General features: G+C 53.5%; 1 protein-coding gene across 1 annotated transcript; it reads left to right on the plus strand.

Moving 5' to 3' along the window:
* Positions 1-47: 47 nt before the first annotated feature.
* tada1 (transcriptional adaptor 1) lies at positions 48-8,974 on the plus strand. Its single transcript, XM_066692494.1, has 8 exons — positions 48-229; positions 1,045-1,136; positions 1,393-1,458; positions 1,605-1,684; positions 2,511-2,723; positions 7,334-7,485; positions 8,161-8,317; positions 8,483-8,974. The coding sequence occupies exons 1-8, from the start codon at positions 156-158 to the stop codon at positions 8,633-8,635; spliced, it is 987 nt and encodes a 328-aa protein (XP_066548591.1). The 5' UTR covers positions 48-155; the 3' UTR covers positions 8,636-8,974.
* The last annotated feature ends 8,804 nt before the right edge of the window (positions 8,975-17,778 follow it).

A 17,778-nucleotide genomic window follows, 5' to 3' on the forward strand; every position in this document is an offset into this window, starting at 1 on the left:
TAACATGATTAAAAACATCTACACCGCAACGTAGTGTGAGCAGGGGAAGCGGAAGCGGAAGAGGGCACGACCCGGAAGAACAACAAGGAGGCGCTCCCTCTTCCCCCGGCAGCAGCTCCGCCTGCTCCGTCCACAGGCCCAGGCTTTCCGGCGCCATGGCGGCTCACGTTAGCGAGCTGGAAGCGGCCAAGAAAAACCTCAGCGAGGCTCTGGGGGACAACGTGAAGCAGTGAGTAGATCCAGGCCGATGGACACACGCCGACTCCGGCCGCTCCGGCGCTTTCCAGACACAGGCCTGACAAAGCGCCGGCCTTTCCTGACGCCTTGCCCCAGATATAGAGCGTCTTTATTTCGATGGTGCACGGTCACTTTCATGTCGCGTATATAAGGACAGCGAGTGACTGGTTTGTTTTCTCGTGTATGAAGTGTGTTACTCTCACTCGCAGCACAGAGAGACGCGTGTGGGTCCTGCATTCAGCAGCGCAGTTCCCTAAAGTGTCGTAAACCTGATGGTATTGACGTCGCAGGCCACCCGTTTACGGCACCGCCGGCGAGGCCGGTTCGGCCCTTTCACCCGAGTGGCTCGCCGCGGGACTGCCGTGATATTTGAGTACAGACACAGTCATTGCATATGCATTGCATATAGGAATCAAACTTCTGCTCTCGATTTATAGAGTGTTTTATATTATGTAGGGATATGAAACACACCTGTTGTGTTTATTAACAGTAATAAGCAGTGATGTATGTGCTTTATTACGTCTCTGCAGGATGTTATTATTTGGGTCATGTGACTCACCTGTATGGCTTCTGAGCTGCTGGTTCTCCAGACCCCGCTGGCATTAGTTATACCATTCAATATCGATTTACAATAATGTTCTTTACGGGCCTCATGTTTTATCTTGTTTATTGTATATTCATTTTGTCTGTTTTCAATCTGCCCTGCGAATGATGCTATATTGATTAAAAACTGATTTTGCCAAAGCACGCACTGATGCAAGTTGTGCCTGCATGTCCCGTGTTGATTGGTGCTGTCTCTGTCCAAAGGTACTGGGCCAACCTGAAGCTGTGGTTCAAGCAGAAGATCAGCAAAGAAGAGTTTGACAGCGAGGCGCGCCGGCTCCTCACGCACGACAATGGTGCGCGGCGGGGGGGCTTGTGTTGTCATTGCGTGCTTGTGTTACTGTTATTGTAGTCCTGCACCTGATTCGTAGTAGTCGTTGATATTATTCTAATTATCAAGTCATTTCGATAGCTGCCTGTAAAAAGCCAGGTGTTAAGGACTTGGGTTCGAGTGAGAGCTGATAGAGCGGCTCTGTGGACTCGCCCGTCTGTTGGTCTGTGGGGGGGAGGTGTCCGAGCTGCACACTGACCCCTGCTGGCTTGTCTCCGCAGTGCACGTCCACAATGACTTCCTGCTGGCCATCCTCACCCGTTGTCAGATCATGGTCTCCACTCCAGGTAAGAGGGGCACACGAAACCCCTCATTGTAACCAGAGTTTTCCCATTTGAGGATGTGAATGACCTGGTTTCTCTCTCTCTCTCTCTCTCTCTGTCTCTCTCTCTCTCCCTCTCTCCTGGCGTGGCTGTTCCCTGTGGCCCTGAAGAAGGTGCCAGCTCACTGCCCTCCAAGCCCGGGAAACCCAAAGGGAAGAAGAAGTTCTCCTCTGTCAGGCAGAAGTTTGACGTGAGTCCTTCCCCGTCACTGACCTGCACCTGTGTGTGTGTGTGTGTGTGTACATTACTGTGTGTTAGTGTCGGGCTCTGTGTCGCTGTGTGCTTTAGTGTCGGGCTCTGTGTCGCTGTGTGCTTTAGTGTCGGGCTCTGTGTCGCTGTGTGCTTTAGTGTCGGGCTCTGTGTCGCTGTGTGCTTTAGTGTCGGGCTCTGTGTCGCTGTGTGCTTTAGTGTCGGGCTCTGTGTCGCCGTGCGGAGCGCTGTGTGCTTTAGTGTCGGGCTCTGTGTCGCTGTGTGCTTTAGTGTCGGGCTCTGTGTCGCCGTGTGCTTTAGTGTCGGGCTCTGTGTCGCTGTGTGCTTTAGTGTCGGGCTCTGTGTCGCTGTGTGCTTTAGTGTCGGGCTCTGTGTCGCTGTGTGCTTTAGTGTCGGGCTCTGTGTCGCCGTGTGCTTTAGTGTCGGGCTCTGTGTCGCCGTGTGCTTTAGTGTCGGGCTCTGTGTCGCTGTGTGCTTTAGTGTCGGGCTCTGTGTCGCCGTGTGCTTTAGTGTCGGGCTCTGTGTCGCTGTGTGCTTTAGTGTCGGGCTCTGTGTCGCCGTGTGCTTTAGTGTCGGGCTCTGTGTCGCCGTGTGCTTTAGTGTCGGGCTCTGTGTCGCTGTGTGCTTTAGTGTCGGGCTCTGTGTCGCTGTGTGCTTTAGTGTCGGGCTCTGTGTCGCCGTGTGCTTTAGTGTCGGGCTCTGTGTCGCCGTGTGCTTTAGTGTCGGGCTCTGTGTCGCTGTGTGCTTTAGTGTCGGGCTCTGTGTACAGGAGTGTCATTGTGTAACACCCCCCATCTCTCCCACAGCACCGGTTCCAGGCACAGAACCCCCTCAGTGCAGCGCAGCCCTTCAGCCCCCGGGAGCCGGGAGGGGAGGAGGAGGAGGTGCGGCTCAGCGCACACACTCTGCTACTGCCCACCCGGGGGCAACTGGAGGCGCGCATGATGGTCACGGCCTTCGAGCTCGGCCTGGACAACGTCACCGAGGACGCGGTCAGCACACTGGTCTGCGCTGTGGAGGTACGGGGAGAGAGAGAGATGGGTGGGAGAGAGCGCAAAAGAGATGGGGGATGGAGGGAGAGAGGGGGGGCAGGGGGATGGAGGGAGAGACGTAGAGCGCAAGAGAGAGAGGGAGAGCGTGAGGTAGAGCGTGAGAGACGGAGAAGGAGAGGGAGAGGGAGAGCGCGAGGGAGAGGGAGAGCGCGAGGGAGAGGGAGAGCGTGAGAGGGGGAGGGGGAGAGGGAGAGCGCGAGAGAGGGAGGGGGAGAGGGAGAGCGCGAGAGAGGGAGGGGGAGAGGGAGGGGGAGAGAGGGAGAGCGCGAGAGAGGGAGGGAGAGGGAGGGGGAGAGCGAGAGGGAGGGGGAGAGAGGGAGAGCGCGAGAGAGGGAGGGAGAGGGAGGGGGAGAGCGAGAGAGAGGGAGGGGGAGAGGGAGAGCGCGAGAGAGGGAGGGGGAGAGGGAGGGGGAGAGAGGGAGTGTGCGAGAGAGGGAGGGAGGGGGAGGGAGGGAGTGCGCAAGAGAGGGAGAGGGAGAGAGGGGGAGAGGGAGAGTGCAAGAGAGGGAGAGGGAGAGAGGGGGAGAGGGAGAGTGCAAGAGAGGGAGGGGGAGAGGGAGAGGGAGTGCGCGGGGGAGAGCGCGAGAGAGGGATGGGGAGAGGGAGGGATGGGGAGAGAGAGGGATGGGGGGGGAGGGGGGAGAGGGGAGTGTGCGAGAGGGGGAGGGGGAGGGAGGGGGGGAGAGGGAGTGCGCAAGAGAGGGAGAGGGGGAGAGGGGGAGAGAGGGGGAGAGGGAGAGTGCGAGAGAGGGAGGGGGAGGGGGAGAGGGAGTGCGCGAGGGAGAGGGAGGGGGAGAGAGGGAGAGGGGGAGAGAGGGGGAGAGGGAGATTGCGAGAGGGAGGGGGAGAGGGAGTGCGCGAGGGAGAGGGAGGGGGAGAGGGGGAGAGCGCGAGAGAGGGATGGGGAGAGAGAGGGAGGGGGAGAGAGGGAGTGTGCGAGAGAGGGAGGGGGAGAGAGGGAGTGTGCGAGAGAGGGAGAGGGAGGGGGAGAGAGGGAGTGTGCGAGAGGGAGAGGGGGAGAGCGCGAGAGAGGGAGGGGGAGAGAGGGGGAGAGAGGGAGTGTGCGAGAGAGGGAGGGGGAGAGAGGGAGGGGGAGGGGGAGTGCGCGAGGGAGGGGGAGTGCGCGAGGGAGAGGGAGGGGGAGAGAGGGAGCGAGGGAGAGGGAGGGGGAGAGAGAGAGGGGGAGCGCGAGGGAGAGGGAGAGGGAGTGCGCAAGAGAGGGAGGGGGAGGGGGGGAGCGTGAGGGAGAGGGAGGGGGAGAGAGGGAGTGCGCAAGAGGGGGAGGGAGGGGGAGAGTGCGAGAGAGGGAGGGGGAGAGGGGCAGAGCGCGAGGGAGAGGGAGGGGGGGAGAGGGAGTGCGCAAGAGAGGGAGAGGGGGAGAGCGCGAGAGAGGGAGGGGGAGAGCGCGAGGGAGGGGGAGAGAGGGAGAGTGCGAGAGAGGGAGGGGGAGAGGGAGTGCGCAAGAGGGAGGGGGAGAGCGCGAGGGAGAGGGAGGGGGAGAGAGGGAGAGCGCGAGAGAGGGAGGGGGAGAGATGGAGAGGGAGAGTGCGAGAGAGGGAGGGGGAGAGGGGGAGCGTGAGGGAGAGGGAGAGGGAGAGGGAGAGGGAGGGGGAGAGAGGGAGCGTGAGGGAGAGGGAGGGGGAGAGGGAGTGCGCAAGAGGGGGAGGGAGGGGGAGAGCGCGAGGTGGAGAGAGGGAGAGCGTGAGGGAGAGGGAGGGGGAGGGGGAGGGGGAGAGCGTGAGAGAGAGGGAGTGGGAGGGAGGGGGAGGGAGAGCGAGAGAGGGAGGGGGAGAGGGAGAGGGAGAGAGCGCGCGCGAGAGAGAGAGAGAGGGAGGGGGAGAGAGGGAGAGAGAGAGAGGGGGGGAGAGAGGGAGAGTGCGAGAGAGAGGGAGAGAGAGAGAGGGGGGGAGAGAGAGGGGGGGAGAGAGGGAGAGTGCGAGAGAGAGAGGGGGGGAGAGCGCGAGAGAGAGGGAGGGGGAGAGGGAGAGAGGGAGTGTGAGAGAGAGGGAGGGGGAGAGGGAGAGAGGGAGTGTGCGAGAGAGGGAGGGGGAGAGGGAGAGAGGGAGTGTGCGAGAGAGAGAGGGGTGGAGAGGGAGAGAGGGAGTGTGCGAGAGGGAGGGGGAGAGGGAGAGCGCGAGAGAGAGGGAGGGGGAGAGGGAGAGCGCGAGAGAGAGGGAGGGGGAGAGAGGGAGAGCGCGAGAGAGAGGGAGGGGGAGGGGGGAAGAGCGCGAGAGAGCTGGGGGAGAGGGAGAGCATGTGCGCACTGGAAGAGGAGAGGGAAGGAGGGGAAGCGTGGGAGGACACGGCAGGGTGAGATCGTCCCTGGGTGACGAGCAGCACATTCACCGGCGCTACAGGAAATGTTTCCCACGGATAACGTGTGGGTCTGTGCAGAGAGGCCGATAAAGTAGAGCCGGCCGGGCAGCGCTCCTGTCCGCGTTGAGACGGGAACATGCTTTGAGTTCATGCACTAAAAGTGTGAAATTCGTTGCCATGAATAGTCGGGTGACGTTGTTTGGTGGATTATATTTGCGATAATTGTTCATTGAAATGTGTGAGCAGCCTGTGAGTTTCAGTTCCTTGTTCATTTATCAGATGTTTAGTTTTACGCTTGTCAATTGTAGGGCCCGACAGATGCATCGGAGCACCAGTACTATCGGCTGATATCGGCCTTTTACAGAAATGTCTGTATCGGCACATTATTATTTTTATTTCTTGGCAGATGCCCTTATCCAGGGCGACTTGCAACATAAGTGCAAAAATACAGTAAGTACAAGGCATCAATCATTACAAATTCAATTTAACTAAAACAGCAATTCAAAATACATTTTAGAAATTCCAATTTACAATTTACACAAGTACAGTAAGTGAGGTCCTACATCCTGGACGGTGAAAGCTAAGTGCTGTCAAGATGTAGAGTCACAGTCAGGGGTTATTGTGATATTCACATATACTGATAATGCACCGATATGTTTTCTCAAACTATTGGCTAAATATTTTTTCAAATTACCATAACATCCTTTGAGAGACTTCAGACAATAAATAAATGTTTATTTGGTTTTATAGTCGTTATTGTAAGTATTGACCATTATTTTTAACATAGTTATGGAGCTTTAGTTTCATGCAGCTGTGCCGTGCAGCCCGTGTGAGCGGCAGTGTTGAGCGCTGAGCAGGACTGTGGCCCTGAGAGAACCTGACGCCTGTGAAATGCAAATATAAGCCAGACCGGCTCTTAACACTATCATAGTATTTGCTCTAATGTATAGACAGGGCTCTACGGTGCGAGTATTTTACTCACATTTACGAGTAACAATAATGTGCGAGTGTGAAATACAATTTGGGCGCACAGTGCGAATACACTTTTTGAACTCTATAAGGAAAGACTACATTGACATGATTATGATGATAATGAGATTAATTGTATTACAGTAGCAAATGTGGGAAATGTAGTTCAGATTGTCACAATTAACCCAGAAGGCAACGAAAACTACAAGTCCCGTGAATGACGTTCATGCCCCAGTGTTGCAGCGGCTCATTTGGATCGATATCCAATCACCTCCTAGCTGCATTAGCCGCCTCGTCATTAAATCACACTTCAGATACAACAGTGCTCAGCGACAACGGAACCCGTTCAGTGGACGGTCTGATGAGTGCCAGGGCAGGCCTGGGTGACTGTTTTCTACACAGTGACTCTGATTTCGGAGCCGTGCGGTCAAGCGCACCTGAGCTGCCGCTGTCCACACGTGCGTCTCTGTCTACGGCCCCCAGGAGGCGCACAGGTGATCCGCGGGGAACGCACAGGGCCATTTTTACCAACTAGGCGGTACATTTATACATTTCCCATTTCACACATTTACCGTAACATATATACACAACTCCACCCATCCCCCCCGCCCGAAAGCTCTCCAGAGCGAGGGGGAAGGGGTTGAGGGCTTTTGTGTGCCTGTTTTTGTGGCCCCCACCCCGAGTGGAAAGTCAGCTGTCAGGTGTTCGCACAGCGGGGGTTTCTCGCTCTCGGTCTGACGCGGCCTCGAGACTTGGAGCGGGTGACCCACACAGAGAAGAAAAAGCACAACCAAGTGAAAATTCAAATAATAATAAAAAGCACTGTGTGTTCGTAAAGCCGCATGGACACGCAGGGCCCCTTCCTGTGGCCCCCGCCCCACCCGGAGCTCAAGGGAAGTGAAAAGCGCTGCGGGGGGGCCATGACCAGACAGGAAGTGAGACAGAACCACAGCAGGAGCCCCTGAGCGACACTGTGGGCCCGAGCCGGGTCTCTGTGTGTGCGGCTGCCTGGGCCGGGGGCTGGGAAGCGTGAGCGGGGCGCCGGCAACCCCCCACACCTCTTTGACAAGGTGCTGCTTTGCGCAGTTACGTTGTTGACTATTTGAGAGCAGTGCAGGTCTGAAGATACTTGAGCGATAATAATCAATAGTAATCTTTTTACTTATTGTTTTGTGTGGCCGCTGTAGGAACTTTGAAGCTGCCGCCCCTCTCTCTCTCTCTCTCTCTCTCTCTCTCTCTCTCTCTCTCTCTCTCTTTCACTCACACTCTTTCTGCTCCTCTCTCTCTCCCAGCACCACCTGAAGGACGTGCTGATGGCGGTGGTGTCTCGCAGGAAGGCGTACCGGCTGCGTGACGGACACTTCCCCTATGCCTTCAGCAGCGACATCACGCCGCAGCCCTACCTGAAGAACAGCGTGGCGGCCTATCACAGCACCACGGAATGGTGAGAGGGCTGCAGGGGGGCGCACCGGGTCGGCGAGCTGCACCAGCCCAGCCCCCGCTGCTGTAGCGCCGTCAGTACAGACCGAGCCGCGGCCGGTCCGGGAGGTGTGGCCGGCGATGCTGGCAGTTGCCGGTCGCCATCACACAAATGAGGGGACAGGATTTACCGGTGCTGTATCACGCCGGCCAGGCCAGGGCACATGCCGAGCTTCAGTGCGGCTGCGGGCCGGCCTTGCCGCGGGTCCGAGCTCCAGGGGGATTGAGCACGCGTGTGGCTGTGCTTCTGTCACCATGACACACCTCGCGTCGACAAAACATCCTGGCACAGCGCGGGCAGATGGAGGTGCAGATAAAAAGTAAACCAGCTGTGTTTGGATCAGTCCAGGAAGCTCCTTATCTCTGACCTTTTATAGCCACAGGAAGCGCCGTGCCGGGCCAGCCTCACCACAGGATGCTCAGATACCAGGGAGTTTCCCTTTTTCCTGTTTCTTACCCGTGTTCTTTGCTCATATCAGCACAATCAGCCTGTGGAAGCGTCTATTTTTAATGCACAGGCGGTCTATTTTTAAAGATGGCTTTTCGTCTCCTGCTTGCTGCCCTGACTCTCTCTCTCTCTCTCTCTCTCTCTCTCTCTCTCTCTCTCTCTCTCTCTCTCTCTCTCTCTCCCTCTCCGCAGTCCCCCCCCAAGCGCCTCTCTCCCAGCCGGGCCGCCCCCCAGAGTCTCCCCAGATGAGGCGGAGCAGCAGGCTGCTCTCCTATTGGCCTGTTCAGGGGACTGCCTGCCCGCCCCCCTGCCCCCGGTCAGCATGGCCGACCTCCTGGAGGCTCTGCAGGTACTGTGTGTGTGCATTGCTGTGTTGTGAGCATGTCTCTGTGTGAGGCAGTGTTGTGTGTGTGCATCTCTGTGTTGTGTGTGGCTGTGATGTGTGTGGTTGTTGCCGTGTTGTTAGCGTGTGTGTAGTTGTTGCTGTGTTGTAAGTGCGTCTCTGTGCCGGCAGGTGCAGCGTGAGGCGGTGGCGTCGCACACGGTCTACGCCCTGAACATGGAGCGCGTGTTGGCGCGGCTCTGGCACCCAAGCCACGAGGAGCTGCAGCAGGACCACACTCACCGGCGCCGGGGACTCGGCAAGGACCGCCTGCTGGTGTGCTGACCACCGCGGGGGAGGGAGTGTGATGTACTGCGGCGACGGGGAGGGGGGCGGTTTCCACAGAGACTCTACTGCCCCAGACATGGCCCCCGGGCAGGAGGGACGGACCACCACAGACACCGCCTGAGAGACGCTGAGGCCTGGGCCCCGGCCCGAGAGAGGGGGCACTGAGGGGTTTACAGAACGCCTCTGTGTGCCACACACACACACACACACACACACAGTGAACACACACACTCACAGCTGCGCTGCGGTCAAATTGTTTCGTTTGTCGGTTATTGTCAGACGACTGTCTGTACATATTGCTTGGGATTTATATAAAAATAAAAAAGCTCAATTGCATGTTGTCATTGTGTGCGTGTGTGTGAGAGAGAGAGAGAGAGAGAGAGAGAGAGAGAGAGAGAGAGAGAGAGAGAGAGAGAGAAGAATCTTTTATTATCTTATTTTATTCTCGGTTGTTGTCAGTGTGTTTCAGGTCTTTAGAATTGGGAATTCCGGCAGAAAATGTTTCAATGAAAATGCAAGAAAAAGTCCTTTTCCTTTCAGTAGCAGTTTGTGTTGAGTCTGCTGTCAGCTGTTTGCCCCCCGCCGCACCGCTCGAATCTCGTACGGCGGACTGACGGCGTCCCCGCGGCACACGCAGTCCCCCCCGAGCAGCCCTTGCCTCCCATAGTCTTGTCCACTAGGTGCCGCCAGTGAGCCGCAGACGCTCTCGGCTGGGCCTCAGTCCGGTGGAAAAAGTGACTGTTTGTTTTTGTGATCTCGAGAGACAAACCGCCGCGCTGCGTCCAGGGCATCTCGCTCGCATGACGCGCCGCGCTCCTGTTGCGCTCCGGCTCTCGGGGCAGAAATGAATGTTCCGCGGCCACAGAGAGGCCACCGCGCACGCCGGGGTTTCCAGGGCTGAGGCGGCTGCTGAGAAGACAGGCGACAGCCCCCCCTCCCCCTTCCTGCTGTCCACTGCAACATGGACCCCCCACAACGCCACACGAGTCCCTGCTCACTTCTGAGTGTGTGTGTGTGTGTGTAGTGTGTCAGTGCATCAGTGTGTCTGTGTGACACAGCAGGTGACCCACTTTTATAATCTACTCATCAGAAAGGTTTCCCTTTGATTGGAGGGAGAGAGTCCCCTCCAGGCAGGTGCAGTCCCGGCCCGGTAATCGGCTGTGTGTGCCGACCCAGCCTGCCTTGCACCGCCCTGCACCCCTGCTATTATTATTATTATTATTAGTACTATTATTATTACTCTCAGGAATCCACACCGCAGAGGCAGGAAGTGAGCTGCTTTTTATTAAGTGACAAGTTTGACGGGAGATAAGAGAGTCTGGTTGCAGCTGAAAGCTACAGCTCGCTTCCCACACCGTGAGCACCGCCCTGATCGGGTCTGGCTCAGTTTGATACCGTGGTGTGTGCGTGTGCTTTTCTAATGGCTGGGGTCGATATTTAGACTTTACTCCTCCAAGCGCTGCTGTTCTGACTGTAGGTTGTTCTGGATTTCCCACTGCGGTCCAAATATCCTATATTATTGAATTTCCGCATATAATACTGTGCTATACTAATACTTAGTAAAGTGATATAATTATACTACATTAAATACATGTATATGGGGCTTTAATGTGGATTTGTATTGTTATTATTCCATAATAGTCAGTCTTGTCACTCTGCTAGGAGACTTGGTCAGAAAATGTACTAAATTCCTAATTTCATTCCCTCTAATATTCCTCACCGCAGAGGCAGGGAGTGAGCTCAGTGTTGATTACGTGACGAGTCTGACGGGAGATGAGAGTAGGTGGCCTCGGACACCGCCCTGATTGCGTCTCGCTCGCGTGATTGACCAGTCATTGCTGCTGTGCTGTCCACGCCAGGGCCCGTGTTTGGCCTTGTGTCCGGATCCCAGTGACTGCGTCTCCGTGTCTCCGCGTCTCCCTGTCTCCCGCGGGTGCAGATGAAATTCCTTTCCCTGTTACTGCTAGTATGATGATGATGATGATGATTATATTACCATATATGTATGTATGTGTGCAGTCTCATACAGGAGAGCAATATAATCAATGAATAATACAGCGTTCTTAACATGACACAATGTACACAACTGCTGAGGCCGGGGCACGGCCAGTGTGCACCCGTGTCAGTTGGCACAGAGAGCGGGCATGTCCCGACACGCTGCGCACTGCAGGTATGTCAACTGTCCTTATTACTCACTGCTGTTGCTCTACTGTTATGAGAAAGTGAGAACATGCAGAGTCTTGTTCTCTTACCAAACCTTTATTATTCTTATTATTATTCTTGTTATTCTTATTATTATTCTTCCGTTCACACTAGTTCTGTTCTGTTCCTCCTACAAGTCTTACCTACACACACATCTCATTTCATTACTTATAAATATTGCATATTTTCTATTATTTTATCGTGCTTTTAAGTATTTAACCATATGGTTTCCCCTTGTAATACTGTATTTATATACTAATACGTATTCCACTTCTACTAATAATAATTATACTACATTACATTCGTATATACAGAGCTTTAGTACTGATTCATATTGTTATTATTCCATATTAGTCATAAAAACATAAAGTGTCCAATCAAGAGGAGGCCATTCATCCCATTGTGCTCGTTTGGTGTCCATTAATAACTAAGTGATCAAGGATCCTATCCAGTCTGTTTTTGAATGTTCCCAAATTGTCTCTTCAGCCACATCGCTGGGGAGTTTGTTCAGATTGTGACGCCTCTCTGTGTGAAGAAATGTCTCCTGTTTTCTGTCTTGAATGCCTTGAAGCCCAATTTCCATTTGTGTCCCGGGTGTGTGTGTCCCTGCAGATCTGGAAAAGCTCCTCTGGTTTGATGTGGTCGATGCCTTTCATGATGTTGAAGACTTGGATCAAGTCCCCACGTAGTCTCCTCTGTTCCAGGGTGAAAAGGTTCAGTTCCTCAGTCTCTCAGTAGGACAGTCCCTTCAGACCTGGAATAAGTCTGGTTGCTCTCCTCTGAACTGCCTCTAGAGCAGCGATATCTTTCTTGAAGTGTGGAGCCCAGAACTGTCCACAGTATCCAGATGAGCTCTAACTAGTGCATTGTACAGTCTGCACATCACTGCCCTTGTGCTCAATTCTACACTTTTGACAATATACCCTAACATTGTTTGCCTTTTTATTGCTTCCCCACATTGTTTGGATAGTCACTAGTACATACCTACATACCTTAATTCACTATAACATTTTCTATAGTATACTTAATCACCTTATGATGTACTACAGTACTTACAACAGTAGTGCAACAAATACTGTAAATACTGAGCTTTATTTTATGTAAAAGATGAGAGATGTTCTCCAGGCCGCCGGCGTGTGAAACCTGCATGACTCAACAGTTACTCTGATGAGCGTTTTGATGTGTGCGTGTTGTGAGCGTTGTGTTTCTCTTCTTTTTGTTTTGTTTTGTTTTTGTCTCAGGTGGTTTGTGCTTGGCTGCCTGGCGGTTTGCACTGAGCTGATGTTTCCAGTCAGAGGGTCAGGGCAGTGCCCTACTTACAGCAGCATGTCTAGACATGTCCATCCATGCGCTCCGGCACACGGCTCTGGCCGTGGGAACCCGGCCTGTACCGCCCCTTCCTCTCTCTCGCTGGGGGATGCGTTGTGTAAAAACCACAGGAACCACAACGCTGCCCTCCCTCCCCATCGCCTGCCTCCTCACCTCCCCCCCACAGCAGCCTCCTAATGAACAACAGCGATTCTGTGTTCACTGCTTTAAGCTGGTGTCAGATTAATGAATCGCATTGCAGTTAATTAATTAATTATCTGTAATCAAACAATGGAGAGAAACTGACCTCTGCATAATGTCACCACAGCCACCACCTGTAAAGCTGCCAGGAAGGTCAGCATTGAGTTTCACTCATGTTTTTAACGCAACACCATAACGTCATTCCTCTTAAAAACACAAAGAGCCACTGCTCCTCCTGTCTCATGGCTCGTGTCTCGGCTCAGACTGCCAGCTATTTCTGTCCAGCTGAGTTTATAGGGCTCGTCACTGGGCCTCTGATGATGTCACAGTGGAGAGGGTGGCAGGGTGTGTGTTGGGCTCTGATGATGTCACAGTGGAGAGGGTGGCAGGGTGTGTGTTGGGCTCTGATGATGTCACAGTGGAGAGGGTAGCAAGGTGCATGTCCAGGGCACGGGCACAAGGGACTTTCCACCGACTACAAATGTCTCGCATGACATCATGGTGTGGTCTGTGCGGGCGAACAGATTGGTCATCGGAACCCAGGGGCCCTTTGAGGGCAATGGTGGGGCAGTGGCAGTGGCAGAGGAAGGGCAGTGGCCGGCAGCAGTCCCCACACTTCTGGCTGTGTGCTGCTGTCAACCCTCGCTCTGATGGCACTGAGCAGGCGGGGACACCCCCAGCCACACTTGTGGTTCCAGGTTTACACCGGATAAACACTGCAGTCATGTCTGTTGTACTTTAACAACTCTTCTGTACCTCACAATCGCACAGGCACCACACCTACTACTGATGAAAAGCAATCAATCAACCAAGCAATTAATTTCTCAATCAATCAATAATAACTTAATTAGAGCAGACGTTGCGCGGGGATGCCCCGAGGTGAGCGTGTGAGGTGTGCTGTGACGTGGCGTGGCGTGACGTGGCGTGACGTGCTGAGGGCTGTAAGGGTCTCCCCGCAGACCTCTCGGTGGGATCGCAGCCCGGGGCGCCTGCGCGGAATGTGTGGAAACATTCTGAATCGCAAAACAAAGACAAAAACAACAACAACAAGACTTTCCCTTTCACCTGTCCGTGTCTCTTTCCTCCCTGTAAACACATCAACAGGATGTTTTGCGAGTCGCAGCTCTCGAGTGGGAGTGGGAGGCGCACAGGAGACTTTCCGCAGCGCGCAGGAGCGGCTTCCCCGCGGCAGGATGAAGAAGAGGATGATAACCGTTTCATATTGTCGTTGAGTCTCGGGTTAATTGCCAATATACAACAATAGAATATGCAAACCGCGAACAATACCTCTGACACAAAAATCACTAGACACCGACAGCAAAAGCTTTACAGCGCGAAGTGTAAAATACAAGTATGATTATTATTAGTGTTATTGAATCGGTACTCGGCGGTATATCACGTTATACAATCAATATTATCAATGCATTTAGCCTCTCAACTGTTCATATTGGTGCACCTGTTCTGCGACAAAATCAATTCATAACCTCGTCTGTTAACAGAGCCCTGTGTGCAGAAACAGGCGTCATAACTCGTTGTGTTATCGGTGGCACTGCAATCCACAGGTCAGAATGAAATGCTGTGTGCAGCTTTCAAAACAGTTTATTTATTGTTTTATTTTTTGTGTGTTATTTTTGCAATTTCTCTCTCTCATATATATATATATATATATATATATATATATATATAATTAGAACACAATGGAAAACCAAGTCGGTGTGACAGCTGTGTGGAGGCGGCAGTTTCCGCTTCCCAACCCAACCGGCTGTCCTCTCGCCCGGAGTGTCTGTCTGTCTGCCTGCGTGCCTGTCTCTGTGTGTGTGTGTGTGTCTGTCTGTCTCTCTGCGTGTCTGTGTATGTCTGTCTGTGTGTGTCTGTCTGTCTCTCTGCGTGTCTGTGTATGTCTGTCTGTGTGTGTGTGTCTGTCTGTCTGCGTGTCTGTGTATGTGTGTCTGTCTGTCTGCGTGTCTGTCTCTGTGCGTATGTGTGTGTGTGTCTCTGTCTCTGTGTGTATGTGTGTGTGTCTGTCTGTCTGCGTGTCTGTGTGTGTGTGTGTGTGTCTTTCTGTCTGCGTGTCTGTGTGTATGTGTGTCTGTCTGTCTGCGTGTCTGTGTGTGTGTCTGTCTGTCTGCGTGTCTGTGTGTGTGTCTGTCTGTGTGTGTCTGTGTGTGTCTGTCTGTCTGTCTGCGTGTCTGTGTGTATGTGTGTCTGTGTGTGTCTGTGTGTGTCTGTCTGTCTGTCTGCGTGTCTGTGTGTATGTGTGTCTGTCTGCGTGTCTGTCTGTCTGTGTGTGTGTGTCTGTCTGTCTGTCTGTGTCTGTGTCTGTCTGTCTGTCTGCGTGTCTGTGTGTATGTGTGTCTGTCTGTCTGCGTGTCTGTCTGTGTGTATGTGTGTGTGTGTCTGTCTGTCTGTCTGCGTGTCTGTGTGTGTGTCTGTCTGTCTGTGTGTATCTGTGTGTGTGTGTCTGTCTGTCTGCGTGTCTGTGCGTGTCTGTCTGTCTGTCTGTCTGTGTGTGTGTGTCTGCGTGTCTGTCTGTGTGTCTGTCTGTGTGTCTGCGTGTCTGTCTGTGTGTCTGTCTGTGTGTCTGCGTGTCTGTGTCTGTGTGTCTGCGTGTCTGCGTGTCTGTGTCTGTGTGTCTGCGTGTCTGTCTGTGTCTGTCTGTGTGTCTGTCTGTGTGTCTGCGTGTCTGTGTCTGTGTGTCTGCGTGTCTGTCTGTGTGTGTCTGTCTGTGTGTGTGCGTGTGCCAGGCGTCTGGGCAGCCTTGGCCTGCAGACACGCACAGAAACATGTATGACAATATACAACAATACACAACACGCCCTGCTCTTCATAGCATTGCTATACAACTACAACACCATCAACACACGCTAGAATTGATTTGATCTGTTCGGCTATGGGCTTCGGTATTAGCATCTTGTACACTCTTAACTAATTACATTGAACACATTGTGTTGTTGTTGTTGTGTATTATTGACGGACGCCTTATCCAAATCCATACGCCAAAACATAAGAGCAATACAAAGTGCATGTACGTGTTCGCTCATGTGCACTACAGCGTTGTGTTAAAATTGACCAAAGCCCGACACAATAGCCTAATACGTATTTTAAACACAAATCTGTGTGGGAAAAACACATTATTGTGTTAAAAAGACACACTATTGTGTGGTGCTTTGGTGAATGTTAGCACAGTTCCCTTGTCCTCGCACAAACACAGAAGATGTTAAATGTGACACATTAGTGCCAATGACTATTGTAAAAACAGCAAACAGTTCACACAAACGGTTCAGATTCGTGCTGTGCTGTCAGGTGTCTGGGGAGGACGTTGACAATAAGTCACGCTCGCCATCCCAGCCGCTCCTATACCTGCTTGTGTGCAAAGACACCCACCCCAACGGCACGTACAACCAGAAAACGTCTTATTCCCCATGTGGGGGAGAAGGGTCTCCAACAGCCGACTGGACACTGTGACTGTCTCACACCCTGCTGGACACTGTGTCCGTCTCACAGCCGACTGGACTCAACAGGTAGGAAGACAATGTCTTGTGCGGTGTCACTGGGCTGAGGCGGAGAGGTGCTGTATTGATATTGACACGCAGAATAGATGCGCAAGACTGGAGAGAGAGACCGTTAGAGGAGGTGAACGGGGATGGAGAGTGAAGAGCACTGGGGGCCGGGTCTCTGTGGAGAGAGAGAGAGAGAGAGAGAGAGAGAGAGAGAGAGAGAGAGGAGTGTGGAAGAGTGCTGAAAGCGAGGCGGGGTTGGGACTCGGCTCGGCCCGGGACAGGGAGCAGCGCATCTCAAACCGAAACCCTCCCTCGCACCTTCTCTCGCAAGGGAAATGCCTGTCCCCCCCCAGCCTTGCCCACTCGCTCCCGGCCTTATAAGCGCGCCGGGGCCGCCGGGCTCACACTAGTGTCAGGCGCGATGGATGTAGGAGCCCGAGACCCGGAGAGGCACGGCGGGGCGATCCGGCGGCGGCCGGGCGGAGGCGGCCGGGGCAGGAGGCGGCTGCTGGTGCTGTTCGTGGCGGCGCAGAGCCTGCTGATGGCCGTGTGCGTGGCGGTCAGCTTCTACAGCCTGTGGACCCCCCCGCAGGTACGTCCTGGTGTTCCTCCCACCGCTCGCCTGTCTGTCTGTCTGTCTGTCTGTCTGTCGGATGAAGCCGCAGCGGTCGGGCTGCAGGGTGCTTTATTACTTCTGCTTATTCTCCATCTCCCCATTACAAACACCTCCTGCTTGCCTCTCTTCTTCTTCTTGTTCGTGTCCTCCTCCAGCTCGGTGCGCAGGCTGGCCGGGCTGCTGACTGTTAAACCCGCACAGGACATGCGGACAATAGGCGGAGACGCACCTGGTCTGTCTGGTACCGAGGCGCTGGTAACTGGACCCTGTCCACGTCCCACAGACACGCTGCTGTTTGTGCTGCTGAGTATTATATTATTGTAGCACCGGTGCGTGTGAAGCCGACAGCAGCCCCCCGCTCCTGCAGGACTGGATATCCTGGGCTTATACAACTGCATGACAGAGGCTTTTTATTTGTCCAAAATAAATTGACTGACTGACTGTGTCTCCGATGCGCAGCTTCACATGCGGCTCACCTGCGGTCTGCGGCTGTATACCAACTGCGACTTCAGTAACTGTAACACACACACACACACACACATATATATATACATATATATATGAGCCCGGTAACCCGCTTTAACCCGCCTGGCGCAGACTGCGCTTTGACTGAGCGCCACCGGGCGCAGGTGAGCGCAGTGTTTACTGAGCCGGGGAGCTTTTTCCAAATTTATTTTTTAAACACGTTTTTATTTGACATTTTCTTATTCATATGTGTATCTGTGTGTTGATTATACTCAAACGGTGCATCTGCGTCGCGGTGAACTCAGCTCGTCATCGCCTGAATTGAAACCCCGAAGGTGCGGGTGGAGAGCACTGTCCGTCCCGGGAAGCGTCAGCAGCGTCTCTCGGTCCTACAGCCGACATGTGAATGGACCTCCCGAGGCAGGGGGCCGGCCCTGGTCCGGCGAGCCTCTACCCTGCTGTTTCTTGTTCCAACCGAGCTCTTAATTACTTAATTGAACCTTAATTGAAGTTCTGCTTAATTTTACTTTTTAATTTTTGCAGTAAAAGAGTTTGTTATTTAATAAGTTATTTATACAATTCTATACTTAACTTAAACCCCCTACTGTTTCAAATAATGAAAAGACGTCTGAGTTAGGAAAGTATTAGTTCAATTAAGGGTTCAATTAAGTGATTGACAGCTCGGTTGGAACGAGAAACAGCCCTGAGGTGGGTCTTCTTACACTCGTAACTAATGGGTTCAACTGAACAGTCTGAGTTTGTTCAAGGACAACACAACTTTGTGTTACAACGCAATTGTGTGTATTTGTAACACAATACAGGGTAATTTGAACACATTCATGTGTTTT

Source organism: Amia ocellicauda, chromosome 19, assembly GCF_036373705.1.
Source record: "Amia ocellicauda isolate fAmiCal2 chromosome 19, fAmiCal2.hap1, whole genome shotgun sequence".
Classification (NCBI taxonomy): Eukaryota; Metazoa; Chordata; class Actinopteri; order Amiiformes; family Amiidae; genus Amia; species Amia ocellicauda.